Raw genomic sequence first — 27,349 nt, 5'->3', positions numbered from 1 at the left:
CCACTCAGTGGAAGGGAAGGGGGACTGTCGGCCTTAATCTGGCCCTGGTAGTACCTGTACAAATAAAGAGATCGCCCAGGGTGTCACTTCTGATACCCGTTGCGATCCTCCTATATAATCTATAGAATCGGGCGGCACAGCCGCTTCTCCCCTCCCCTGCACTGTACTGCGCTGTGAAGTTCTCTTCACATCACAGATTCGTATTTCCCGCTGAGAGCTGTGATTGGCCAGATGGTTCCAAAAACACATTTAACACAATTAAAAAACATTACTAATAAAAAGTTTCATTATTTGTACAATTAAATGGCCCTTTGATAAATTTTTTATATTGTCGGCTACATTTTAGGTCTCTGCCCGCCCACAAAAATTGGCCTCTGTTTAAAAATTTATAAAAATTTAGTTCTAAAAAATATAAATTTGGTTAAATACAGTTTCTTCCATCCCTACTGCATTTAAATTTTTTTTTTTTTTTTTGGCACCCAACAAATACTTTAAAAAAATGCCAAAGGGGCCAAAATTCAATTTCCACTCGAAGGCAAAAACGGCAGAAAAAACGCAAGAAAAAAAAACACCAAATGCAAACACAGGAAAATGCTGTGGTATTTTTTTCTTGCATTTTTTTTTTTTTTTTTTGGGGACAGAAAGTGGACACTTATCCTTAAAGGCATTTAAAGGGGTTATCCAGGGAAAAACTTTGTTTTATATATCAACTGGCTCCAGAAAGTTAAACAGATTTTTAAATTATCTACACACATAAGAAAAGAGGTTGCGTAGCAGCTCACCAGTTCCAGGAGATCAGATCTGTGACATTGCGGTCAGGCGGCAGGAGGATGGGGAGGCAGCTTCCCCGTCCTCCTTCCGCCTGACCGCGATGTCACAGATCTGATCTCCTGGAATTGGTGAGCTGCTCCGCAATCTCTTTTCTTATGTGTGTAGATATTTGCCTTTCTTATGCCAGCGTGCAGCACCACCTGCATTGATCTATGGACTTCTAGTGTTCAGCTAGCAGTACACATTGGTTTAACACCACACATTTAATGAAGGAAGTATAGCAGTGTCGGATTTTTTTCTGTTTTCTTTTGTGGAGTAGCAGATTTTTAAATAACTTCTATTAAAAAATGTTACTCCTTCCAATAATTATCAGCTGCTGAAGTTGAGTTGTTTTTTTCTGTCTGGCAACAGTGCGCTCTGCTGACATCTCTGCTTGTCTCGGGAACTGAAGAGGTTTGCTATGGGGATTTGCTTCTACTCTGGACAGTTCCCGAGACACGTGTCATCAGAGAGCACTTAGACAGAAAAGAGTGACTCAACTTCAGCAGATCATAAGTACTGAAAGGATTAAGATTTTTTAATAGAAGTAATTTACAAATCTGTTTAACTGGAGCCAGTTGATATATAAAAAAAAAGTTTTTTCCTGGATAACCCCTTTAACTCTGTTGCAGGATTTTTATTGCTCTATGGCTAGTCAGGGCTGGAGGTTGAAATCAAAGTTACACCTTTTTCACATGACTGTAATTTCCATCCATATTACATTTGTTTTATGGAGAATGTAATATGGACCTAACCGTATTCTATAGAATTAATATAATGTGTTTGTAAAATTTGCTACTTTCTTCAATCTTGTAGGCTATGTGTCAGCTCTATTTGCTCCAAATAGCTGTAGAATTTGTTAGGGTATAAAAACAACCTGTACCTTTCCTGAAGCTGATGGTAGTTGCAACATTTATAAAATCCCTTTTTATTTATCTGCCAAGTGTCAAGGAGACAGACCTGAGATGCTTGTGTGCCATAGCCAGGCATGCCTCTTCACTTGCCCTCACTCCCAGCACCTCCTTTATTGATCTACAGGGCTTGTCTGTCAATCAAGAAAAGGCAGGGAGGTGAGGACAAACAAGAAGACGTACCAGGCTTTGGCACTTGAACTGCTTGGCCCCGCATCCTTGACACTTGACAGATTAAAGATTATCATCAGCAGAAAATCCATACCAAATTGTGCAGTGCATTTATAGTGCAAACTTGCCACAGGTTTTTAGTGTAGAAAGTAATAAAGTTAAGTACAAAAAAAAAGTATTTGAAATCTGCAGCTTTTGCACCAAAATTCATTGCAGACCTATTGTGGCATTTCAGTCCCCCATTTAAAGTAAAGTACCTGTCATATCCTACAAAAAAAGTTCTACATTACTCCGTAACCCTGATCGTGTGTGTGTGTGTGTGTGTGTGTGTGTGTGTGTGTATATATATATATATATATATATATATCATGAATATATCCTGAATTTATGTGTCTAGCACCTACATTTGACTCACAAATACCTTCTTTTTAGTGCTCACTTGGTTTGTCATTCTGCAACTTGGAGGGGGCGTGTCCCTCACTCGTATGACTTATCTTCCTCCTGTCTGACTTTCTGCATGCAAAACCACTGAGGAAAATCTACAATGTATTTGACCCATGTGAGAAAAGTCTTAGCCTACTATGTTTGTAGCAAACTGCTGGAATCATAAAAAAATATATATATATATATAAACTAATGAGGCAGTTAAGTAAATAATACTTTAATAATACACAAGAATCCTTTAAAAAAAAGAACAATATTAATGAATTACATCGGCATCATCTTCAGCTAACAGATTCCTTGATTCACAAGTAACCTTTAAACACCGCCTTCTCCAGGGCATCGTCCACATTCATGTATTGTACATGCGAGGGATAATTGGTGCAGTCATACCGACCACAAGTTCTCACATACTCAAGGAAGTCTGGAATTCCTGGGTAAACAACATTATCGGCCAGCAATACAGAGCCTTCTTTCAGCAAGTGACATTTCTGCAGAAGGGAAAAAAATATATAATTACAATATCAGAACTATAACAAATAGCTTCCGGACCTGATTATTGTAAAGTAATGTAAATATAATTTTAAGGGTACATTCACATGCTCGTAGCAGCAGGTTTCCCTCTGCAGGAAATCCACTGCAAGTTACACTACCATTCACTTGTATGGGCCCACGGACAGTGCAATAGTGTCAGATTTGCAGACTGCCAACAGACCCATTGAAGTGAATAGCAACATAACTCAAAGTGGATTTTCCACAGTGGGGAACCCACTGATTGCTACGAGTGTGTGAACGTACCCTAAGGGAGGATTTCATCAAACCTTGTATACCAGTTTTCATCAGTTTAGCAGGAGGAGGCATGGCATCTCATAGTGCCACACATTTACTAAACAGTAGATATAAAAGTCTGCACACCCCTGTTAAAGGGTTATTCCAGGAATTTTTTTTATTATATCAACTGGCTCCAGAAAGTTAAACAGATTTGTAAATTACTTCTATTAAAAAATCTTAATCCTTTCAATAATTATCAGATGCTGAAGTTGAGTTGTTGTTCTTTTCTGTCTGGCAACAGTGCTCTCTGCTGACATCTCTGCTTGTCTCGGGAACTGCACAGAGTAGAGGAGGTTTGCTATGGGGATTTGCTTCTACTCTGGGCAGTTCCTGAGACACGTGTCATAAGAGAGCACTTAGACAGAAAAGAACAACTCCACTTCAGCAGCTCATAAGTATTGAAAGGATTAATATTTTTTAATAGAAGTAATTTAGGTTCTTCTGATGTTAAAGAATGAGACAAAGATAAATCATGTCAGAACTTTATCTACCTTTTAATGGGACCTATATCATAAACAGTTCAATTACAAAACAAACTGAAATCTTTGGGGAAATAATGAATAAGTACATGCTACAACCTGGTTGCATAAGTGAGCACACCCTCATATAACTGGGGATGTGGCGGTGTTCAGAATTAACTAATCACATTGAAAAGCATGTTAAATAAAAGTCATTACACACCTGCCATCATTTAGAATCAATCTGATTTAAATATAACAGTAGAAGGGTACAAAAGAATTTCCAAAACATATACCATGGAACACCTTTCAGCAAGACAACAACCTGAAGCCCACATCCAAATCCACAAAAGCATGGTTTCACCAGAAGAAGATTAATATTTGGAATGGCCCAGCCAGAGCCCAGACCTTAACGGGGTACTCCAGCCCTAAGACATCTTATCATAAGATGTCTGATAGCGGGGGTTCCGCCACTGGGGACCCCCGCAATCTCACATGCAGCACCCACCTCTGGGAGCTGCACGAAGCGCTACAGCCTCCGAGTCTGCCGGGTCACGACTACAGCATCAGAGTATCCTGACGTCATGACTTCTCCCCCACAATGCAAGTCTATGGGAGGGGGCGTGACATCACACGGGGGGCGGAGTTGTGACGTCATGATACTTTTGCAAGGAAGAGTGGGCAAATATTGCCATGTCAAGAAGTGCCATGCTTATAGACTCCTACCCAAAAAGACCACTGTAATAAAATCAAAAGGTGCTTCAACAAACTACCAGTTTAAGGATGTGAACCTTTATGCAACAAGTTCATAGTGTATGTTTTTTCTTTCCCCCTCAAAGATTTCTGGTTTGCCATTGAATTGTCTTTGCCATTGAATTGTGGCACATTGAGGCTAGGTTTCCACCATTTGAAAAAAAAATTTTAAACACCAATAAAAACGCAAAATCTGCCATTTTCAGTGAAAAAATGCTGCAGCCAGATGTTAACTGTAAATGAACGGGAAAGCGCAAAATGCAATTTCCATTTGGTGTTTTTCTTCTTGGCTTTCTTTTCACTCCTCTTTAGCATTTTTTCAATTCTCTTTGGCATGACCTGCAATAAGGGACAAATCACACCGAGTCTCACTCTTGAAATCCGTTGCAATCGGAATCTATAATCCAGAGAAGCGGGTGGCACGCTGTACCGTCCTCATCCCTGCACTGTACTGCACTCCGGACGGTGATGTGAATAGAACTTCACAGCACTGATTTATATTTCCCGCTGATACACTGCTCAAAAAAATAAAGGGAACACTTAAACAACACAATGTAACTCCAAGTCACACTTCTGTGAAATCCCACTGTCCACTCAGAAAGCAACACTGATTGACAATCAATTTCACATGCTGTTGTGCAAATGGAACAGACAACATGTGGAAATTATAGGCAATTAGCAAGACACCCCCAATAAAGGAGTGGTAATGCAGGTGGTGACCACAGACCACTTCTCGGTTCTATGCTTCCTGACTGATGTTTTGGTCACTTTTGAATGCTGACAGTGCTTTCACTCTAGTGGTAGCATGAGACGGAGTCTACAACCCACACAAGTGGCTCAGGTAGTGCAGCTCATCCAGGATGGCACATCAATGCGAGCTGTGGCAAGAAGGTTTGCTGTGTCTGTCAGCGTAGTGTCCAGAGCATGAAGGCACTACCAGGAGACAGGCCAGTACATCAGGAGATGTGGAGGAGGCCGTGGGCGGGCAACAATGCAGCAGCAGGACGGCTACCTCTGCCTTTGTGCAAGGAGGAGCAGGAGGAGCACTGCCAGAGCCCTGCAAAATGACCTCCAGCAGGCCACAAATTTGCATCTGTCCACTCAAACGGTCAGAAACAAACTCCATGAGGGTGCTATGAGGGCCCAACATCCACAGGTGGGGGTTGTGCTTACAGCCCAACACTATGCAGGATGTTTGGCATTTTCCAGAGAACACCAGGCAAATTTGTCACTAGCACCCTGTGCTCTTCACAGATGAAAGCAGGTTCACACTGAGAAAATGTGACAGTCTGGAGATGCCGTGGAAGACGTTCTGCTGCCTGTAACATCCTCCACCATGACCGGTTTGGCGATGGGTCAGTAATGGTGTGGGGTAGCATTTCTTTGGGGGGCCGCACAGCCCTCCATGTGCTTGCCAGAGGTAGCCTGACTGCCATTAGGAGATGAGATCCTCAGACCCCTTGTGAGACCATATGCTGGTGCGATTACCCCTGGGTTCCTCCTAATGCAAGACAATGCTAGACTTCATGTGGCTGGAGTGTGTCAGCAGTTCCTGCAAGAGGAAGCCATTGATGCTATGGACTGGCCCTCCCGTTCCCCAGACCTGAATCCGATTGAGCACATCTGGGACATCATTTCTCGCTCCATCCACCACCTCTATGTTGCACCACAGACTGTTAAGGAGTTGGCTGATGCTTTAGTCCAGGTCTGGGAGGTCATCATTCAGGAGACCATCCACCACCTCATCAGTGCCCAGGCATTGTAGGGAGGTCATACGGGCATGTGGAGGCCACACACACTGCTGAGCCTCATTTTGACTTGTTTTAAGGACATTACATCAAAGTTGGATCAGCCTGTAGTGTGGTTTTCCACTTTGATTTTGAGTGTGACTCCATATCCAGACCTCCATGGGTTGATAAATTTGATTTCCATTGATACTTTTTGTGTGATTTTGTTGTCAGCACATTCAACTATGTAAAGACGAAAGTATTTCATACGATTAGTTTATTCATTCAGATCTAGGATGTGTTATCTTAGTGTTCCCTTTATTTTTTTTCCGAGCAGTGTAGTTGTGATTGGCCGGTGTTCTGCTGCATTGTATAACAGATAGTAGAAAAATAAAAGGTTTGTCAATAAAAAAAATTATGTGTAAAAAAGTAAATACCCTTTCCCAATAAAGCCCTGTATTATCACAAAAAAAATCTAACCTTTTACATAATAGGTATTTCCCCACTCTTAATGACTTGTACTATAAAATGAAAAATGTTATTTATCCTGCATGGTGAATGCAAAAAAAAAAAAAAAAAGCATAAGCATTGCAAATTTTGCTTCAAAATGTCAAATAAAAATGACCAGAAGGCAGCATGTATTTCAAAAATGGTCCTAATAAAAAGTACAGCTCCTCCCGCAAAAAAAAGCCCTCACACAATGTGAGTGGATGAAAAATTTTAAGTTAACATAAAAAGCTATATAAATTTGGTATCACCATAAACTTGCATAGCGGGGGCGGGACATGACATCACACTGGGGCGGAGTCGTGACATCACGATACTCCGGCCCCGTGGTCGTCACATGGCAGATTCTGAGCTGGCAGTGCAGCATGCAACTCCCCGAGGTGGGTGCTGAATGCAAGATTGCGGGGGTCCCCAGCGGCGGGACCCCCGCGGTCAGACATCTTATCCCCTATCCTTTGGATAGGGGATAAGATGTCTTAGGGCCGGAGTACCCCTTTAAAGAGAGACAGGTCAGATTTGAAAAATGGGGCTTGGTTATTCAGGTAAAAACAGGCGTCCTTAAGAGGTTAATAAATTCCTCTGTAGGCGTTTAGGTATGAAGCATGCATTGTCTAGTTCCAGGAATAGTTCTTAGTAGGCAAATACATAAGATTTTATAATTGCATTTTATGTATTTGGCATCTAAGCCTTAAATGAGTTGTATTTATTGAGTTGTATATTTGCCTTCAATCACAAAGAGAGGACTTTCTCTGATGTCAGAGCTTGTTAGATTCCTTCGCTCTAGGCTTTTGTCTGGAGGCATCTGAAGTGTATACAGATAGAATCATTGGGTAGACCAGATAAGCCGGTATAGCTAGATTGTGTGTAAATTGTTTAATGCTTCTTACACAGGGGCATAACTACAGTAGGTGCAGAGGGTGTGGTTGCACCGGACCTTGGAGCCTGAGGGCCCATAACATCTCTCTTTCCTATAGGAGTATACTAGTACTATAAATGAAGCATTATAGCTGTGAGCCCTGTAAGGTGGGGTTCACACTATGGAATTTCAGAGCAGAATTTCAAAACGGAATTCAGTTCAGAAATTCCGTAGTGTAAATTCTGATGCAGCAGAGTCCAATTGCTGGAGTTTTCGAGGCAGACTTTCCACCTAGAAAATCCCTTAACAAAGTTCCGCCAGATGCAGATCCGCATTGGGGATCAGCATCTTCAGGTTACGCCACTGTCCTTACATCAAGCAAGGATTCCATTTAAGGGTGTATTCACACATACAGTATCCTGCGCTTATTTGATGCACAGGACTTGAAGCAGTGTTTAGTCTATTAGTTTACATTAAAATCTGAAGCATAAAACTGTAACCATGGATATTGTTATAATCAAACTGACCAACAGAATAAAGAATGTTATGTTAGTTTTACTGTAAAGTGCTCTGCGTAAAAGAAAACCCTCCCCCCCCCCCGAAGCATTAGTTTTTTCTTTTTTTCAATTCCCCCCCCTGTAAGGTAAGGTATTATTCCAAACTACAACTGGTCGCCCAAAAAACAAGCCCTCATATGTCTCTGTGGATGGAAAAATAAATAAAAGAGTTATGGCTCTTAAAAGGCGCAGAGGAAAAAATTTGAATTGTCTGTTTCCTTAAGGCCAAAAAGGGCTGGGCCCTTAAGGGGTTAAGAGTCAGATAGGTAATGAAATACAATTAGAATGCAGAGATAAATACAGACTGGGGTGGGGATTGTTCAGAGCAGATCTAAGTGGACATGTAAATATGGCTCAAAACAAAAGGTTTCATTGACTTCCAAAGGGCCAACACATTGCCAATAAACTGTGTGAATAGCTATTGTGGTGAGGGTGTGATGAGGGCAGATGGAATTACCCTAGGGGCAGATGGCATGAATGCCTTGTGTTCGTGATGCCAGGGTGTGGTTTTACTTATACACCACCCGAAGGTATACCGCTGGATCCTGAGCTAGGCACGGGGGAAAATAATGACTCCAACGCCAAGCTTTACTGAGTCAGAGAGGTCTAACAGTCTATACAGCTTGGCTAGGCCCAAGGAGGTGACCAGTGACTTCAGAGACCTCAGGGCTTGCTGGAACTTGTAGTGGACTTGGACAATCTGATGCAGGACCACGCTGACTTGAGACAGGTTGACTTGGACTGACTTGACTGGGACTGACTAGACAGATATCCCCCCGTATGTAGCTTACCAGGTTTTGACATTCACATGTGGGGTAGTGGACTTGTGGATTTGTGGCTGTGTGGGAGACTTTAGGCCTTTTGGGACACCAGACACTCTCTCAAGACTTGACCTTACTGCAACTCAGCTGAGCAGGAAAAAAGAGTGAGCTAGCTCCTCCCAGGGCTTATATAGGGGAGACTTAGGAGGGGTCCCATAGGTCACCCTGTAGGTCACATGGTCACTGGTACCTTCCTTGGTTACAACACATATCAACATTACTTAAAGGTGTATAACAATATATGTACATTACATTACATAACATTGGCACTGCTTTAACTAATTAGGGCACATAGGTGAAGGGGGGAAGGTCCAGGGGTCACTGAATGGAGTATGCCTGACAGGGCAGCAAGGGTACAGGGGTGCAACTCCTGTACTGGGCCACCACACTATCATTAGCCCTGTAACCAGTACCTTCTAGACACAGAACTAATACAGACCTGAAATACTCTTGTGTGAATAAGGCTTAAGGGTGCGTTCCCACAGGGTGTATACGCAGCGTATTTCACGCTGCGCAAAATTTACGGCAGCAGTGGGAAATACGCTGCGTATTCCTTGCTCACTATACACACAGGGCTTTCCGGCGGCAGCTCTATGTGTGCAGTGAGTTTTGGAGGCGGAGCCGCGCGTCACAGGCACGCCGGCACACGGCCCTGCCTCCAAAACTCACTGCAGACATAGGGCTGCCGCCGGAAAGCCCTGTGTGTATAGTGAGCAAGGAATACGCAGCGTATTTCCCGCTGCTGCTGTAAATTTTGTGCAGCGTCAAATACGCTGCGTATACGCCCTGTGGGAACGCACCCTTACAAGAAACTGTTTAAAATGAACAGTAGATTTGTGTGGATTGTGCTGCGTAATGCAAAGTAAATGGGGATGCACTGTAACCCACAAGTGACTGTGATCGCACCCCAACAGTTGAAAAAAAATGTTCAAGATAGTTTTTTTTTTTTGCAACTGTCAGGTCACATTTGTAGCTACTTGTCGGTCACAAAGTGATCCCATTTACAATACTTACGTGCAACGCAGCATCATGGCGATCTTTAGTTGCGTGACCCCTGTCATTGTTAAAGGGGTGCTCCACTGGAAAATATTTTTTTCTAAATCAACTGGTGCCAGAAAGTTAAACAGATTTTTAAATTACTTCTATTTAAAAATCTTAATCCTTTCAGTACTTATCAGCTGCTGTTATGATCCACAGGAAGTTCTTTTCTTTTTGAATTTCCTTTCTCTCTGACCACAGTGTTCTCTGCTGACACCTCTGTCCATTTTAGGAACTATCCAGAGCAGGATAGGTTTTTGTATGGGAATTTGCTCCTGCTCTGGACAGTTCCTAAAATGGACAGAGGTGTCAGCAAAGAGCACTGTGGTCAGGCAGAGAGGAAATTCAAAAAGAAAAGAACTTGCTGTGGATCATACAGCAGCTGATAAGTACTAGAAGGATTAAGATTTTTTTAATAGATGTAATTTACAAATCTCTTTAACTTTTCTGGCACCAGTTGATTTAAAAAAAAAAATGTTTTCCATTGGAGTTCCCCTTTAAAACGACTGTGTAGCCCTAGCCTTATAATAATTCATGCCTGCCAAGAAGATTGATCTTGTCATTGAATATCTGCCAGCTATAATCTTACCTCCAATAGTTTGGTGTCAGATGTATATTGGTCCTTAGAGTGATCCAGAAAGACAAAGTCCAAAGTATCCACATTATGTGTTTCTTTTAGCTGTGGAATGATCGTTCCCGTAGGGCCTTCAAGCACCTTCACCTGGATAATCAAAAGAATGTGATGAGTCCTGTCAGTCATTTAGTAAAAGCATTCTGGGATTTTTTTTTTCTTTGCTTATATAGTGCAGCATAGGCGATTTAGAGAATAATGAGGAGTTGTTGTGTATGCCTTTTTCTTACCTCTTTTTGCTGATGTGGTAGGCCTTATTTATATTACAAATGGTATTATGGGTTCTAAAATGCAGCCTACATTTTCCATGAATCCTCTGGCTAAGGGTCATCTAATGTCATCTAATTAGGCTGCTAATGAGGAAAATGTAATTTGGCCTACTGTATAATAACATTTGAAGTGTTTCATAAAGTTTTGAAGTCTTTAGGCTGCCTTCACATGTTTAATTTTTTTCAGCTTTTTTTTTTCATGTTTTTAATGTATTTTGGCAGTTTCTGCTGTGATTTCAAAATAAATTCTAGTAAATATGGCAAATATTTACAGTGTAATAGGAAGTACACAGATATACGAAATCTTTACAGTGATTTGCACAATTGCTGTAAAATGGCAATTTTTTTTTTTACAACAATTTTGGGAAAATCATGACAAAAAGATACTTATGGGGAAGTGTATACCGTATTTTTCGCCATATAAGACGCACTTTTTCTTCCCCAAAACTGGGGGGGAAAAGTTGGTGCGTCTTATACGGCGAATACATATTAAAACCCTGTCCTATCGCGGCAGTCCCTGCGGCCATCAAAGGCCGGGACCCGCGGCTAATACAGGACATCACCGATCGCGGCTGACCGCCATGTCTGAAGCGAAAGTGAAACTAACCCGGCTGCATCGGGAGGGACCTTACCTGCCTCCTCGGTGTCTGCTCCGTGCTGGGATCCCCTGCATGGCCGGCGCTCTCCTTCATCGTCATCACGTCGTCGCGCACGCCGCCCCGTCATCCAATAGGAGCGGTGTGCGTAGCGACGTGATGGCGATGACGGATAGTGAGGATACTGGGCAGCAGTTACGTTCCGGCGCGACGGGGACACCCCGGGGACGTGGCGACAGCGATGGAGGGCGACATCCAGGGCAGCGGTGACGGGTCCAGAGCGGCGGGGACACGTGAGTATTACCTTCTACCAGTGGTCTTCAACCTGCGGACCTCCAGATGTTGCAAAACTACAACGCCAACGGCTGTCCGAGCATGCTGGGAGTTGTAGTTTTGCAACATCTGGAGGTCCGCTGGTTGAAGACCACTGTCCTATACTTTACATTGTATTCTAGATTTTGCACCTTTAAAATTGGGTGCGTCTTATATGCCAGAGCGTCCTATATGGCGAAAAATACTACTATTTATCCTCATCCCAAAGAAATAACAGATAGAGCTGGGAGTGGAGGGGCCTGGTTGTGATGATGTCATCCTGTAGATAACAGGAAGCCAGAACAACAACCGACTGGAAGATTTGGAGTGTCAGGCTGGTGATCACATGTAATGAAACGTAGATACAGCTGTGCTGGAATGAAACAAATGGTGCTGTAGGACTAGTAATGTAATTGTTTATGATCTAGGCAAAAATATTAAAACATTGTGTTTCTTTAAGTTTGGAATGATTAAGCAAATGTGAAAAATCTAATAACTGCAAGAATTTTCACATTGGAACAATTGATGCTGTTAAGAATGACAAGTTAACAATAAACAGAATAATTTCTTAATATATTAAGATTAATAATAAGTCGAGGGCACTTTTTTGACAAATGACTATAATGCAGCACTGTGTACAATAGTAATTTTTCTAAATCACTTTCATCTTGAATTTGGTGGTGGAGCGCCTGCGGTTGTGGTCGTGTTTTGGTCATATGCAGAAAGTAGTTCTGAAATTCTGCTGTTAACCTGCTAAAATGAAACCGTACCCTAAAGGTCCCAACACTTGTTGTGGCTGCATTTTTGCATACATATTACACCCACAAACCCCATCTTGACTGTCTGATGATCTGGGCTGACAGCTGTTAGGGTTTTCAGACCTGCAGTCCGGGAATTGTGGCTGTAATACACCCATGTTTGCAGGCTCATATTTTTGTTCCCTCTAAAATATACCCAGTAAATGCATATGGTATATACTCATGTTGAGGTGGTAGTATGGCCAAAGAACATGTGGGATGTGTCCCGTCTTGACCAGTGAAAAGTTGAGGCGTCAGGTCCTGCAACAAGCACTCGGAAGCAGGAAGAAAACTGAAGATTGGGGGACTAGAGGGAGGCAAACAGGAGCTGTAGGGGACCAGGGCTAGTTAGGTATGGTTTTTTTCTTTCTGTTTCCCTCCCCCCACCCCAGCAGCATAATATTAAGGAAATGTGTCACTTAATGAATTTGACACATTTACTCAGTTGCACTGCAGTATAAAACCCTGGCCTTAAAAATTTTTTCCCAGTGTACCTAGGATTCTGACATACATACCTTATCCTGTACGCCAGCAAATTCAATCATCTGCTTAGACACCGCAGCATGAACTGGGTTTAGCTCCAATGTAAATAGGTGCGCTCCATGCCTTAGTAAGCGAGCGATCCGGATGGCAGAGTATCCACAATATGTGCCCAGCTCCAGAATTACAGAAGGGTCTCTCTCTTTCACTACTTTATCGAGAATCAGCCCTGGAGATGGAACAGATAAAATATGTAATGGGGAAAACATGAAATGGCTGCAGTTCTTTTAACAAAATACTAATAACGAAGACCAGTTCAGAGGGCACAATTAAACTGCTCCATGTATACAGCCAGGGAAAACGCTAATCCCAACGCACAGGACAGCAGCCGGTGAACTGAAAAAGAATGCTACTGCGGGGTGCTAAGCTTAAATAGCTAAAGCAAAATGCAAGATACAGTATAAGAATAGAAGCTTGCACTCACCGCTCCTGTAGACTTTTTCATACAGTTAGTCCTTTCCGGCAGGGAGACTTCATTGATACGGGGTGCTCAGAGGCACCCCGCATCAATGAAGTCTCCCTGCCGGAACGGACTGACCATATGAAAAAGTCTACAGGAGCGGTGAGTGCAAGCTTCTATTCTTATATTGTATCTTTTAACAAAATAGTCAATGAGAATAGAAAACAAAAAAAAAACTTAAAGGATCATATACATAATGCTCCACAACATTTCATAGATGTTCTGTAGAAATTGTTATGCCTTCCATAAAATAATTCTTCCATTTACACCATGAAGTGTATTGGACATACAATGTTTATGATAAATCCCGCTGCATAGCAATATATGAATGTAATCGTTTTACAAAGAAACCCTGGAACAGCCAAAGTTTAGGGTATCGACGCGTCATAGATATAGATAATGATATAGATATCATTTTTACTGACCATTAAGACTACTTTTGAGGGGGGGCCCTGCTTGTCTGGGGTCTGAACGACTGAGAGATAAAAAAAAAATGTTGACATATCAGTGCTTATCTGTTTGTTATGTTATTCCTCAAGTAATAACAAAGAGATATTCTTTACAGTAAGCCCCATGGACATGGATACAGTAGACTGGATCTGGTCCTGTTCACTTCTATGTGAAAGTGTTCTAGACATGCTCTGTGACCTGTGCAGAGATCAGTATGAAGGGGAGAGCTGGGGATATGCGCAGCACCTATTTTAAATGGCCTGATCCTATTTTTATCTAGATTTCAGGATTATTTTAAAACAAAGATACTAAAATGGAAAATATAATAGCAGAGCACCACTGAACTCAGTTATGGCCCAGATTAATGTGTCTGTCTGATTTTTGTCATATAGCAAGCAATTGCAACTTTCTTTTCTCAAATTGTGCTGTGCATTTTTGTCTCAGATAGATTGATAAATCTGGACCATGTATTGTACAGGTTATTGTAGTAAAATCATGTAACAGGACTTGTCCTCAAACTTAGGTTTTCTGCTGGCAGGCAATATGTTATATATAAGCAGGAGAAAGATAGAGAGCAGAATTTGTAGAGGTTCTGGATTCTTTTTACCTTTTTCATCCCCTACATTCATGGCCCATTCTACATCTCTGCAGTATTTGTCTATGGTGGTCACTACACTCTGGGGGTCTCCACGTGTTGCATTCTCCTGGACATAGCTCAACATTCTTTGTTCCTTCAAGTCTTCTTCCATTTTGTATGATACGGAATATATTGCCTTAACAAATGTACAAACAGAACAAAAATCTCATCAATATTGTAAGGGTTTACTAAGACTTTAAAATTTATGTCTGATCCTCTGAAAACCCCAGCGACCAGCTGACTGCAAGGCTTGCATAATCCACCTAGTGCTACAGCCCCCTGCAAGCCAGTCCCATGTAAGTGAGTTGGACTGGGCTGCAATACTAAGCACACTCACTAGCAAACATATGAAGCTGTGCCTGGTAAACAAAGAAGAGGCCACAGCACTGGATGGTGAGCCACGACTCCCCTACGGTTAGCTGACTCGTTGAGTTGTTGGCAGTCCACCCCTCCCCCTACTGATCCAATATTGATAGGCCATCTTTTTTTATTTTATTTTTTTGTCCTAGAAAAGTCTTAAAGGGATATTCTAGGCAAAAACTTTTTTTTATATATCAACTGGCTCCGGAAAGTTAAACAGATTTGTAAATTACTTCTATTAAAAAATCTTAATCCTTCCAATAGTTATTAGCTTCTGAAGTTGAGTTGCTGTTTTCTGTCTAACTGCTCTCTGATGACTCACGTCCCGGGAGCTGTGCAGTTCCTATGGGGATATTCTCCCATCATGCACAGCTCCCGGGACGTGACATCATCATTGAGCAGTTAGACAGAAAACGTCAGAAGCTAATAACTATTGGAAGGATTAAGATTTTTTAATAGAAGTAATTTACAAATCTGTTTAACTTTCTGGAGCCAGTTGATATATATAAAAAAGTTTTTTCCTGGAATACCCCTTTAACATTTTATAATAACTTTTTTTATTTACACATATTCCCAGGGTAAAATTTCCATAAAATATAACAATTAACAATTTAACACACAAAGTCTGTAAAAGCAGGTTAAAAAAATCTCGTAAAATCTCCCGTAAGAGTTATTTTGCAGCAATTAAAATTTTTAATCAGTTGTTTAGATACATTTAACTGTTGAGCTATAGATACATTTAACTGTTGAGCTCAGGGGTGTCGCCAGGGGGGCTAACGGGGCTACAGCCCCGAGTGGAACGGCAATAGCTCTGGGTCTCTCACGGGGCCGATTTTTACCACTTAGGCAGGCCTTGCCGCTGCGCTGTCACTGCTCACTGTTTTAAACCGCCTGCGGCACAATAGTGCAGTGTCCACTTTAAGACAGTGAGCCTGCTGGCCGGCACGGGTCTGACGAGGGACATCGCGCAAGTGACATTCCTTCGCAGACCCGTGCAGGAGGATTCCACTCGTTAGGCCGCCGGCGGAGAAGAAGTGCTGCGCAGGCCAGGTGAGCGTGTCTGTGTGTGTGTGTGTGTGTGTATGTGTGTGTGTGTGTGTGTCTGTGTGTGTCGGGGGGGGGGGGGACTATGCTACCTAGTGTGGGGATACTGCTACCTAAGGTGGGTAAACTATGCTGTCTAATGTGGGGAAACTATGCTACCTAATGTGGGGAAACTATACTACCTAATGTTGGGATACTGCTACCTAATGTGGGGAAACTATGCTACCTATCTAATGTGGGGGAACTATGCTGCCTGCCTAATGTGGGGGAACTATGCTGCCTACCTAATGCTGCATATTAATGTGAGTTGCATTGCTGTGGAGCTCTTGAATATGCAGTGCAATTTTATGTCATTTTTTTTTTTTGGAGGCCGACCAAAGCAGCACAATGTCTTGGGCTTGCCCTGGTGTAGCCCACCAGAAAACGCTGCCCCGCCCCTCAGTTTGGCACTGAGAAGGAGTGGAGAGCCTTGACCTCGAGGGAGCTGTGGCATTTGGGAGGCTCGGTGTGGACCTGGAAGGGCCGGCTTGCCAGAAAGGTATTTGACCCACATGGTGAAGAGGTGGGGTAGAGGTGTTGGCAACACCATGATCCCACCGCCATCTTATGTCCCTCTGTAGATGTAGAAAAACTACAACTCTCAGCATGCCCAGACTGGGCTTGCTGGGAGTTGTAGTTTTGCAACATCTAAAGGCACCTTGGTTGTAAAAAAAAAACACAGAATTGAAAGGCTTCCAAGTCAGTGTTCCACAACCAGGGTGCCTCCAGGTGTTGCAAAACTACAAATCCCAGCATGCCCAGACAGCGAAAGGCTGTTTGAGCAAACTGAGAGTTGTACTTTTGCAACAGCTTGAGGTACATTAGTTGGGGAATGCTGCCTTAGAAACCTTCTAAGGCAGTGTATCACAACCAGGGTGCCTCCAGGTGTTGCAAAACTACAACTCCTAGCATGCCTAGACAGCCAAAGCCTGTTTAAGCATGCTGAGAGTTATAATTTTGCAACAGCTGAAGGCAGCTTGGTTGGGAAACACTCACCTACAGTCATACCGGCTACCTAACTTATCTTCATACATGCCTACCTAATTGCCTAGCCACATACCTGACTACCTACCTACTTACCTAAAAAAAAAACTGGCTACCTAACTACCTGGCTAGTTACCTACCTACATACCTGACTACTTGGCTACCTACATGCCCATTTTTTCTTAGCGGGACACCAAGGGGGCATTTTATGATGGGGAGATTGTGTAGGGGAGGGCACTGGAAAAATGCAGAGTCTAACATGTTTGCCCTGCAGATGCTGAAGAGATGAAGTTTTGGCTGGAAGAAGCCGTCATGTTGGTCTGATCCAAATGGGGAAGAAAAGGAAAGAGGACGCCGCTGATCAGAAAAGACGCCATCTGTAAGTCCCTAGATGTAAGTTTATGGCTACATTCACACATGTGTATTTTCTGCTGCAGATTATGCTGCCCACTGACTTTAAGCGGTAGCAAAATCTGCTACAGCAAATCTCCAGCAGACAATACGCAGGTGTGAACGTACCCTTAATCACCTGTGGAGTCCAACTCCAAGGTTTCGGTGTTCAAATCAGGGCTGAAGATGCACCATATAACATAAAGTGCTTTATGTTTTATGGTGCAATAAATCTTCAGCCCTGATTTGAACACCAAAGCCTTAGAGTTGTGCTGTTACTTTATTTGTCTTTCTGTACTGTGTAAAGCTGGTATCTACCTCTATATAGTCCTGTATATAATCACTTACAGTGGGGCAAAAAGTATTTAGTAAGCCACCAATTGTGCACGTTCTCCCACTTAAAAAGATGAGAGAGGCCTGTGATTTCCATCACAGGTATACCTTAAAGGGGTTATCCAGGAAAAAACTTTTTTTTTAATAATCAACTTGCTCCAGAAAGTTAATCAGATTTGTAAATTACTTCTATTAAAAAAATCTTAATCCTTTCAGTACTTATGAGCTTCTGAAGTTGAGTTGTTCTCTCCTGTCTAAGTGCTCTCTGATGACACGGGAACCGCCCAGTTTAGAAGCTAATCCCCATAGCAAACCTCTTCTACTCTGTGCAGTTCCCAAGACAAGCAGAGATGTCAGCAGAAAGCACTGTTGCCAGACAGAAAATAACAACTCAACTTCAGCAGCCGATAATTATTGAAAGGATTAAGATTTTTTTAATAGAAGTAATGTACAAATCTGTTTAACTTTCTGGAGCCAGTTGATATTAAAAAAAAAAAAGTTTTTCCTGGAATACCCCTTTAACTATGAGAGACATAACGAGAAAAAAAATCCATAAAATCGCATTGTCTGATTTTTAAAGAATTTACTTGCAAATTATGGTGGAAAATAAGTATTTGGTCACCTACAAATAAGCAAGATTTCTGGCTCTCACAGAACTTTAACTGTAAGGCTAGGTTCAGACTACGGAATCTCCGGGCAGAAAATTTCCGCCCGGAGATTCCGAGTGCGGCCAGCGCTGACTGAATAAGTCTGTGCTAGGACCGTGCGGACACTGCAGACTCCAATAGACTGCAATGTGTTCCACGAGTATTTCCGCCTGAAGAATGAGCAACGCCATTCTTCAGGCGGGAATTTCCAAGTGGATTTTCCGATCACAAATTCCGCTTCACAAATTCCGACCCATTCACTACACTATAAATTTTAGCAAGCGGAATTTCCGCCTGCAATTTCAAAGCAGAATTGCAGGCAGAAATTCCGTAGTGTGAACCTAGCCTAAGGCTAGGTTCAGACTACGGAATTTCCGACAGAAATTCAGTCGTAAAATTTCCGTCAGAAATTCCGCTTGCTAAAATGTCTAGTGTAGTGAATGGTTTTCCGTTCACAAATTCACACTTCGGAATTTGTGAAGCGGAAAATCCGCTTAGTAAATCCACTTAGAAATTTCCGCCTGAAGAAAGGCGGTGCTCTTTCTTCAGGCGGAATTCCTCGCGGAACACATTGCAGTCTATGGGAGACTGCAGTGTCCGCGTGGTCCTAGCGCCGACTGATTCAGTCGGCGCAGGCAGACCTCAGAATCTCCGGGCGGAAATTTTCTGCCCGGAGATTCCGTAGTCTGAACGTAGCCTAAGAATCTCCTCTGTCCTCCACTAGTTACCTGTATTAATGGCACCTGTTTGAATTTGTTATCAGTATAAAAGATACCTGTCCACAACCTCAAACAGTCACACTCCAAACTCCACTATTGCCAAGACCAAAGAGCTGTCGAAGGACACCAGAAACAAAATTGTAGACCTGCACCAGGCTGTGAAGACTGAATCTGCAATAGGCAAGCAGCTTGGTGTAAAGAAATCAACTGTGGGAGCAATTATTAGAAAATGGAAGACATACAAGACCACTGATAATCTCCTTCGATCTGGGGCTCCACGCAAGATCTCACCCTGTGGTGTCAAAATGATCACAAGAACGGTGAGCAAAAATCCCAGAACCACACAGGGGGACCTAGTGAATGACCTGCAGAAAACTGGGACCAAAGTAACAAAGGCTACCATCAGTAACACACTACGCCACCAGGGACTCAAATCATGCAGTGCCAGACGTGTCCCCCTGCTTAAGCCAGTACATGTCTGGGCCCATCTGAAGTTTGCTAGAGAGCATTTGGATGATCCAGAAGAGATTTGGGAGAATGTCATATGGTCAGATGAAACCAAAGTAGAACTTTTTGGTAAAGCTCAACTCGTTGAAAAAGAAAGATTGCTGAGTTGCATCCAAAGAACACCATACCTACTGTGAAGCATGGGGGTGGAAGTATCATACTTTGGGGCTGTTTTCTGCAAAGGGACCAGGACAATTGATCCATGTAAAGGAAAGAATTAATGGGGCCATGTATCGTGAGATTTTGAGTGAAAACCTCCTTCCATTAGCAAGGGCAACGTGGCTGGGTCTTTCAGCATGACAATGAAAGATCCAGAGATCTGCATGGAGGAATCGGCCAAAATACCAGCAACAGGGTGTGAAAACCTTGTGAAGACTTACAGAAAACGTTTGACCTCTGTCATTGCCAACAAAACTTTTGTTATTAACCAAATATTTTTTCCACCATAATTTGCAAATAATTCTTTAAAAATCAGACAATGTGATTTTATGGATTTTTTCTCATTATGTCTCTCATAGATAAGGTATACCTATGATGAAAATTACAGGCCTCTCATCTTTTTAAATGGGAGAACTTGCGCAATTGGTAGCTGACTAAATACTTTTTTGCCTCACTTTATATGATATACAGATCCTGTGTACAGCTGGTATCTACCTCTATATAGTCCTATATATAATCACTTATATGGTATACAGATCCTGTGTACAGCTAGTATCTACCTCTATATGGTCCTATATATAATCACTTATATGGTATACAGATCCTGTGTACAGCTGGTATCTACCTCTTTATAGTGAATATATTTTGGAATATGGAGGGAGATTTCTCAAAACCTGTGCAGTGGAAGAGTGGTGCAGTTGCCCAAAGCAACCAATCAGATTGCTTATTTCATTCTTCCCAGATCTCTTTAAAAATGAAAGAAGCAATCTGTTGAGTTATAGATAGTTATAATGTATGTATAACGGAGTTATACATACATTTATGTGTGAGATATAGATACATTTAACTGCCGCTAGGTAACTAGTCTCATTGTAATAAAAAAAAATCTCATAAGGTACTAGCTTTGCTGAGCTGTTATATGATACTCTTTGATCTTGTGTAATACAGGGAGGTTATCTTTGCAGAATCTTCACTTATGGATAGTATAATATGCAAAGAATTACAAAAACAACCTTTTTAGAAAAAAAACAGTCAGACTCACCATCTCGGAGAGGGGTTATATTTATAGGACACTCATTTTATCTGAATTGTCCCATACCTATTTGCTATTTTAAAATGTTTAGAAATGAATAGAGCTTGAAAAAGTATACTTGATGCTTGCATAACACAGCAACTGTTAACATCTTATCAGACCATGGCATGTTGCTATGATATGTCATCACCTTGTGACAATGTTTCCCAACCAGTGTGCTTCCAGCTGTTGCAAAACTACAACTCCCAGCATGGCTGGACAGCCTTCGGCTGTCCAGCCATGCTGGGAGTTGTAGTTTTACAACAGCTGTAGGCACATTAGTCGGGAAACACCGCTTTATGAGTGTGAGACCCCCACCAATCCTGAACAATATATTTAAGAAAGTTTTGCACTACTCACCCACCACCACAATGAGTCGATCCTCTCCCCTGAAGAATCCAACAAGAAATGTGACAAATCCCCTTAAGGAGTTATATTGTAAGACAGGTAAAGAGTTTCGGATTTCATGCTTCTCTCTGGGTGTGACCTCATTAGAAGCCGAACACCCCAGACCTCTACTCTTAGATAACTGAAGATAACTGTAGCAGCAAGCATGAGCATGTATTTTATAGCATCCTATTACAGAGCCTTTTGCTTTAAAGTCTCTGGAAAACATTTTTTTAAGTCAATTGGTGCCAGAAAGTTAAGTACTGGAAGGATTAAGATTTTTTAATAGAAGTAATTTACAAATTTGTTTAACTTTATGGCACCAGTTGATTATAAAAAAAAAAAAAAAAAAAAATGTTTTCCAGTGGAGTACCCCTTTTAGTAAAGAATAGTTCCATAACTAGGCATCTAATAATGAACATGTTTTTTTGTTCTCATGATGCCATAGGACATAAAAAAAATTCTGTATGTCTTCAGATGAAAATCGGTTACATAGAGATGAGCCCATGGACTTGGCGCCATATTACTGATCAAAGCCACATGGACCTATAGTACAGCTATGGACATGAGCCCACAGCTCTAGAAAATTGACTCTTATTACTTTAATTTTTATATATATATATATATATATATATATATATATATATATATATATACATACACACACATACACAGTGACTAATAAACTTCTTAGGGGAGACATTCATTTATAAAATATACATATATATATATATATATTTACACTCACTGGCTACTTACATACACCTGTTCAATAAATTAACACAAACAGCTAACCAGGCAATCATATGGATGTAACTCAATGCATTTAGGCATGTACACGTGGTCAAGACAACTTGCTGCAGTTCAAAACAAACATCAGAACTAGGGAGACAGTAAATTTAAGTGACTTTGAATGTGACATGGTGGTTGGTGCCAGAGGGGCACAGTCTGTGTATTTCAGAAACTGCTGATCTACTGGAATTTTCACGCAAAACCATCTCTAAGGTTTACAGAAAATAGCCCAAAACAAGGAATAAAATATCCAGTGAAAATGCCTTGTTGATGTCAGATGAGAATGGGCAAAATGGTTTGAGATAACAGAAAGGCAACAGTAACTCGGATAACCACTCGTTATAACCAAAGCATGAAGACCACCATATCTGAATGCACAATATGTTGAACCAATCTTAAGCAGATGGGCTACAGCAGCAGAAGACCACACCAGGTGCCACCCCCGTCAGCTGACAACAGGGAACTGTAGTTACAATTCACAGAGGCTCACAAAAACTGAACAATGAAAGACTGGAAAAACGTTGCCCGGTCTGATAAATGTCGATATTCAGATGGCAGGGTCAGAATTTGGCAGAAAATTACTGCTTTATCTCTTGCTTTTTAAGGACAGTGATTCCACAACAAAATCCATGTTACATGTGGATTGTGCTGTTGACTTACTGCAGACATCACCCCCTATACATTTAAGAATATACATTTTTCCACATGAAACATTTCCACCACATGAGGAAGGTGTTTTCAAAACCTATTGTATTAAAAAACCATCCATTGTAAAGTTATCTTCACACATGACCAATTTGATGCAGAAATTTGTGACTGAAAATCAGTTGTATTCACCTTAAAGGGGTACTCCGCCCCTAGACATCTTATCCCCTATCCAAAGGATAGGGGATAAGATGTCAGATTGCCGCAGTCCCGCTGCTGGGGAGCCCCAGGATCGCCGCTGCAGCACCGCGCTATCATTACTGCACAGAGCAAGTTCGCTCTGCACGTAATGACGGGCGATACAGGGGCCGGAGCATCGTTACATCACGGCTCCACCCCTCGTGACGTCGCGGCCCGCCCTTTTCAATACAAGTCTATGAGAGGGGGCGTGGCGGTCGTCACGCCCCCTGCCATAGACTTGCATTAAAAGGACAGGACGTGATGTCACAAGGGGCAGAGCCAAGAAGTCACGCTGCTCCGTCCCCTATATCGCCCGTCATTACGCACAGAGCGAACTTGCTCTGTGCAGCAATGATAGCTCAGTGCCGCAGCGGCGATCCAGGGGCTCCCCAGCAGCGGGACCGCGGCGATCTGACATCTTATCCCCTATCCTTTGGATAGGGGATAAGATGTCTAAGGGCAGAGTACCCCTTTAATGCAGTAATTTTGGCAAATCCCCTTTACGATGGATGAGAGAGTTGCAGAATTTATCACATTAATCAGTTTCTCTAGTAATCTAAGGCTGAGTTCACACCACGTTTTTGCAATACAGTTCCCATATCAGGTTTTTGATGAAAAACTGATTTCTCAAAACCTGACTAAACTGTATCAAAAAAATGAGTACAAATTTCAACCTGTATACAGTTAAAAACCATATATGGTTTGAAAAATGATGTCCGGTTGCATCCGTTTTTTAAGAAAAAAACGTATACGTTTTTAACTTTTCACTCCATTTTGAATAAAGTTTCACTTGTTTGATTGAAATTCCAAGAAAAAAAACTGTGCAAAGTCAAAAACCGTATGGTGAAAACCGGATGGAACTGTATGCACATACAGTTCTGTACGGTTCCCATTGACTCCCATGTTAAAAAAAAAAAACCTATACGGTTTAATACAGTTTTTCACCCAGACCAAAAACCGTGGTAGGCTGCATTCACATCTCGTTTTGTACATACGGGTGTCGGATCCGGCTGGGGGAGGGGAAAACCGGATGCTCCCGTACCCCAGCCGGATCAGCCCGTAACTCCATTTACATTAATGAGCTGACCGGAGTCAAACGGTGACTCCGATAGGCTCAGTTTTGACCCGTATCCGGTTATGGACCGGACCTAAAACCGTAGTATACTACGGTTTGAGGTCCGGTTAGGAAACCGCGTATGGGTCAAAACTGAGCCTACCGGAGTCACCGTTTGACTCCGGTCAGCTCATTAAAGTAAATGGAGTTACGGCACCTGTATGTACAAAACGAGATGTGAATGCAGCCGTAGACTACGGTTTTGGGGACGGGAAAAAAAAACTGACAAAACCGTACAGGATGCAAAACGGACACAACCTGATGCATCTTTTGGCATACGGTTTTCAATGAAGAGTCAATGCATACGGTTTTCAATACGGTTCCATACGGTTTTCACATTGAAAATGTATACGGGAACTGTATTGCACAAACGTGGTGTGAATGCCCCCTAAATTATACTTTTTGGGGGATTTGCACTTCTTTGTAATGCATCGATTCTGATGTGTCCTTGAATGGTTAGGTAAGAATAGTTATGTAACAGGGCATCTAAGTGCAAGCCTTTTTTTTTATTATCTTTGGTCCATTTTGTATTCTGGGAATTCTTGCATAAATTGTCCTGTTCAAGACGGCACAAGCCTTTCTAATAATCTGGAATATGTCGTGGCACTGGTTCTGCAGTTCAGACAAGTAGGAGATGCTCACACCACCCATTTCACAGCCTGGGGGAGTCTTTAGGATTTGTGAATAATAAACACTGCAGTTCACTTAGACATTGTTGCAGTTTTTCTTTACATTCTTTTGAATTGTTAAATAACTCCCTGTTATACAAAACAGTAAACAAAGGTCAACTTTATTTATATGTATAACTAGTAAATAGTAATAATGTCTGCAACTGGAATGGGATAACTGGGAGGTATTATTATTATTATTATTTGTTTATATAGCACCCTTGGTTCCAGGGCTTTACATTTGATATAGGCAACAGTGTCTTAAGGAATTCTTCTGAACACCCTCGGGTGACAGCAGAAAGGATCAGTGCCCTGTAACTGGAATGTAGTGCATAGCGATAGACTGCATTATCCAGTTATTCAATTTTAGTCCCAGCTGTTATCAGCCAAGTCCAAAGCTCCTGACTGATCACCAGCCAATCAGCATCAATATTCTACACTAAACACTGTGAATGCTGATTGCCTGATGAGTCTAGCAGAACAAGTGAACTGAATTGAGAACAGTAAAAGAACACCTGCACTGTAAAGAAAACATGAATGCTAACGCGATCTCTCTGTACGGGGCCCCGGCTCTCCGGCCAGATAGCGTGTATTGACCACCGCACGAAGTGGAGGCTGACACGCCCCCCTCAATACATCGCTATGGCAGAGCCGGAGATTGCCAAAGGCAGCACTCCGGCTCTGCCATAGAGTTGTATTCAGGGGGCGTGTCAGCCGCCGCTTCGTGCGGTGGTCAACACGCCCCCTTCCCGCAGGCTGTCCGGGCCCCATACAGGAGATTGTGGGGGGCCCCAGCGGTCGGACCCCCCGCGATCTGAAACTTATCCCCTATCCTTAGGATAGGGGATACGTTTTTTACCACTGGACTACCCCTTTGACAGCAGCCTAAGAATGCTGTGCTAATTGAGCATAAGTACGTCTGCATGACCACCAATCTATTCACCCTCAATGGCACTGAAGGAGTCGACTACAGTGCTGGGCTATCACTAGCAATCCCAAAGACAGTAGATGGAGCAGTGGATAGGCAAGCTTTCTACGACTTCGTTCACATGGGACACTCTTAGATCCTAAAGGTGCTCTTATCCTTCTAGAAAGTGATTTCTTTTCGCTCCTTCTAACAATAAAAAGTAAGGACTTGGTTTATCTGTACTTTTTATGCTTATTTTGCTTTATTCTGTTTTATTCATGCTTATTTTCCTATAGCAGGTTGAGATTTCAGGAGCTTTAGAACCAGTTAGCAGGTTTCCATATAGTTACGGTCTCATTATACAACGGTTATCACGGAACCTATTAATATTGTACGCTGAGGAATCACAATAGTTCTTTCCAATCTGACACAGTGCTCCCCACTGCTACCACTGTCCATGTTTGAAACTGAATCTAAAGCAAACCTCTCCTGCTCTGGACAGTTCCTGACATGGACAGAGGTAAATGTGGCAGATCTTTCATTATCCATGCACCAGAGGTTGAATTCAGGCTTAAAGGGGTACTCCGACAGCTGTCACACCCCCTCCCATAGGCTTGCATTGAGGGGGCGGAGCGTGAGGTCACACGGGGGCAGAGCCGTGACATCACAATGCTCCGTCCTCGTGATCGCCAGTAATCAGACCCGAAGACGCTCTGGGGACTAATTCTAACAGGGTGCTGTGTGCAAGGTCACTTGGGTCCCCAGTGGCGGGACCCCCGCGATCAGGCATCTTATCCCCTATCCTTTGGATAGGGGATAGATGTCTTAGCGCTGGAGTACCCCTTTAATTTACAGCAATTCCTGATGTATAATATAGTTAGTCCATTGGGTTGTGTCCTTCTGTTTAAAAAAAAGTGGGAGATAAATAGTCAGAAATGTTTTGCGTGAACTGAGGCTTGTGCACAAATTTGTGATTTTTGGTGGTAAAAAACTAGTGTACAAGCTTTAAAAAATCCCCCCCTTAGACCAGACAGCAGTGGTGTTGATAGAGGGGTGGGAACCACCCTGGGTAACACCCTCAAGCAGGGTGACACCACCAGGTAGGTCTGTCTCTGGGGCCCCTCATGTCCCGCTGCCAGGACCGCTATCATGGCAGTACTAACTTCAAAGGCCCTGGTCAAATTTAACATATGACAGTGCCCATTCTCTCCCTTCAGGCCCCTTCCCCTCCTCCCAGCCTGCTTACTCTTCCTTGCAGTCAGGACAGAGGAGGGGGAGGGGCAGTGAGCACGGTGCTCTGTGAGGTCTTCTATTCTTATGGACCCCTGCAATATACTTCTGGACCCCCTGGAACTTTGTTGTATTGTAAGTAAATGTGTGTATCTATATTTTTACATTGTATTATGTGTGTGTATATACTGTCTGCATATACTGAATATCTGTCTGTATGTGTATATACTGTCTGCATATACTGCATATCTGTCTGTATGTGTATATACTGTCTGCATATACTGTTTGTATGTGTATATACTGTGTGCATATACTGTTTGTATGTGTATATACTGTCTGCATATACTGTTTGTATGTGTATATACTGTCTGCATATACTATATACCTGTTAGTATGTGTATATACTGTCTGCATGCCAGGTTGCCATGGCAATGACAAAACTGGAAGCTACTGATGCCGCCTGCTCCTCTGCTTATATTTTCCACATTCCGCCACTGATCAATCATAATCCTCCCTCACGGGGCATGCTGGTAGGTACA

General features: G+C 42.3%; 1 protein-coding gene across 2 annotated transcripts; it reads right to left on the bottom strand.

The window, feature by feature from the left end:
- Positions 1 to 2,610: 2,610 nt before the first annotated feature.
- LOC130309588 (catechol O-methyltransferase-like) lies at positions 2,611 to 27,349 on the bottom strand. Of its 2 annotated transcripts, none has more exons than XM_056552333.1 (5): positions 27,196 to 27,349; positions 14,544 to 14,709; positions 13,002 to 13,195; positions 10,471 to 10,602; positions 2,611 to 2,824 (listed from the first exon to the last, which is right to left on the bottom strand). In XM_056552333.1, the coding sequence occupies exons 2-5, from the start codon at positions 14,683 to 14,685 to the stop codon at positions 2,639 to 2,641; spliced, it is 654 nt and encodes a 217-aa protein (XP_056408308.1). In that variant the 5' UTR covers positions 14,686 to 14,709; positions 27,196 to 27,349; the 3' UTR covers positions 2,611 to 2,638. The 2 variants fall into 2 exon arrangements, with proteins under 2 accessions (XP_056408308.1, XP_056408307.1); XM_056552332.1 differs by lacking the exon at positions 27,196 to 27,349 and adding an exon at positions 21,188 to 21,234.

The sequence above is a fragment of the Hyla sarda genome, chromosome 1, assembly GCF_029499605.1.
Source record: "Hyla sarda isolate aHylSar1 chromosome 1, aHylSar1.hap1, whole genome shotgun sequence".
In the NCBI taxonomy this organism is placed as follows: Eukaryota; Metazoa; Chordata; class Amphibia; order Anura; family Hylidae; genus Hyla; species Hyla sarda.
Note: the sequence above shows the minus strand (reverse complement) of the source record. Positions and strands in the feature narration are given on the sequence as shown.

Excerpts from the sequence above, each read along its gene's own strand:
- LOC130309588 (XM_056552333.1), bottom strand. The coding sequence starts at position 14,685 with ATGGAAGAAGACTTGAAGGAACAAAGAATGTTGAGCTATGTCCAGGAG. Across the intron at positions 13,196-14,543 it reads GAATGTAGGGGATGAAAAAG|GGCTGATTCTCGATAAAGTA; the intron begins GTAAAAAGAATC and ends TTCCATCTCCAG. Across the intron at positions 2,825-10,470 it reads CTGACACCAAACTATTGGAG|AAATGTCACTTGCTGAAAGA; the intron begins GTAAGATTATAG and ends TCCCTTCTGCAG.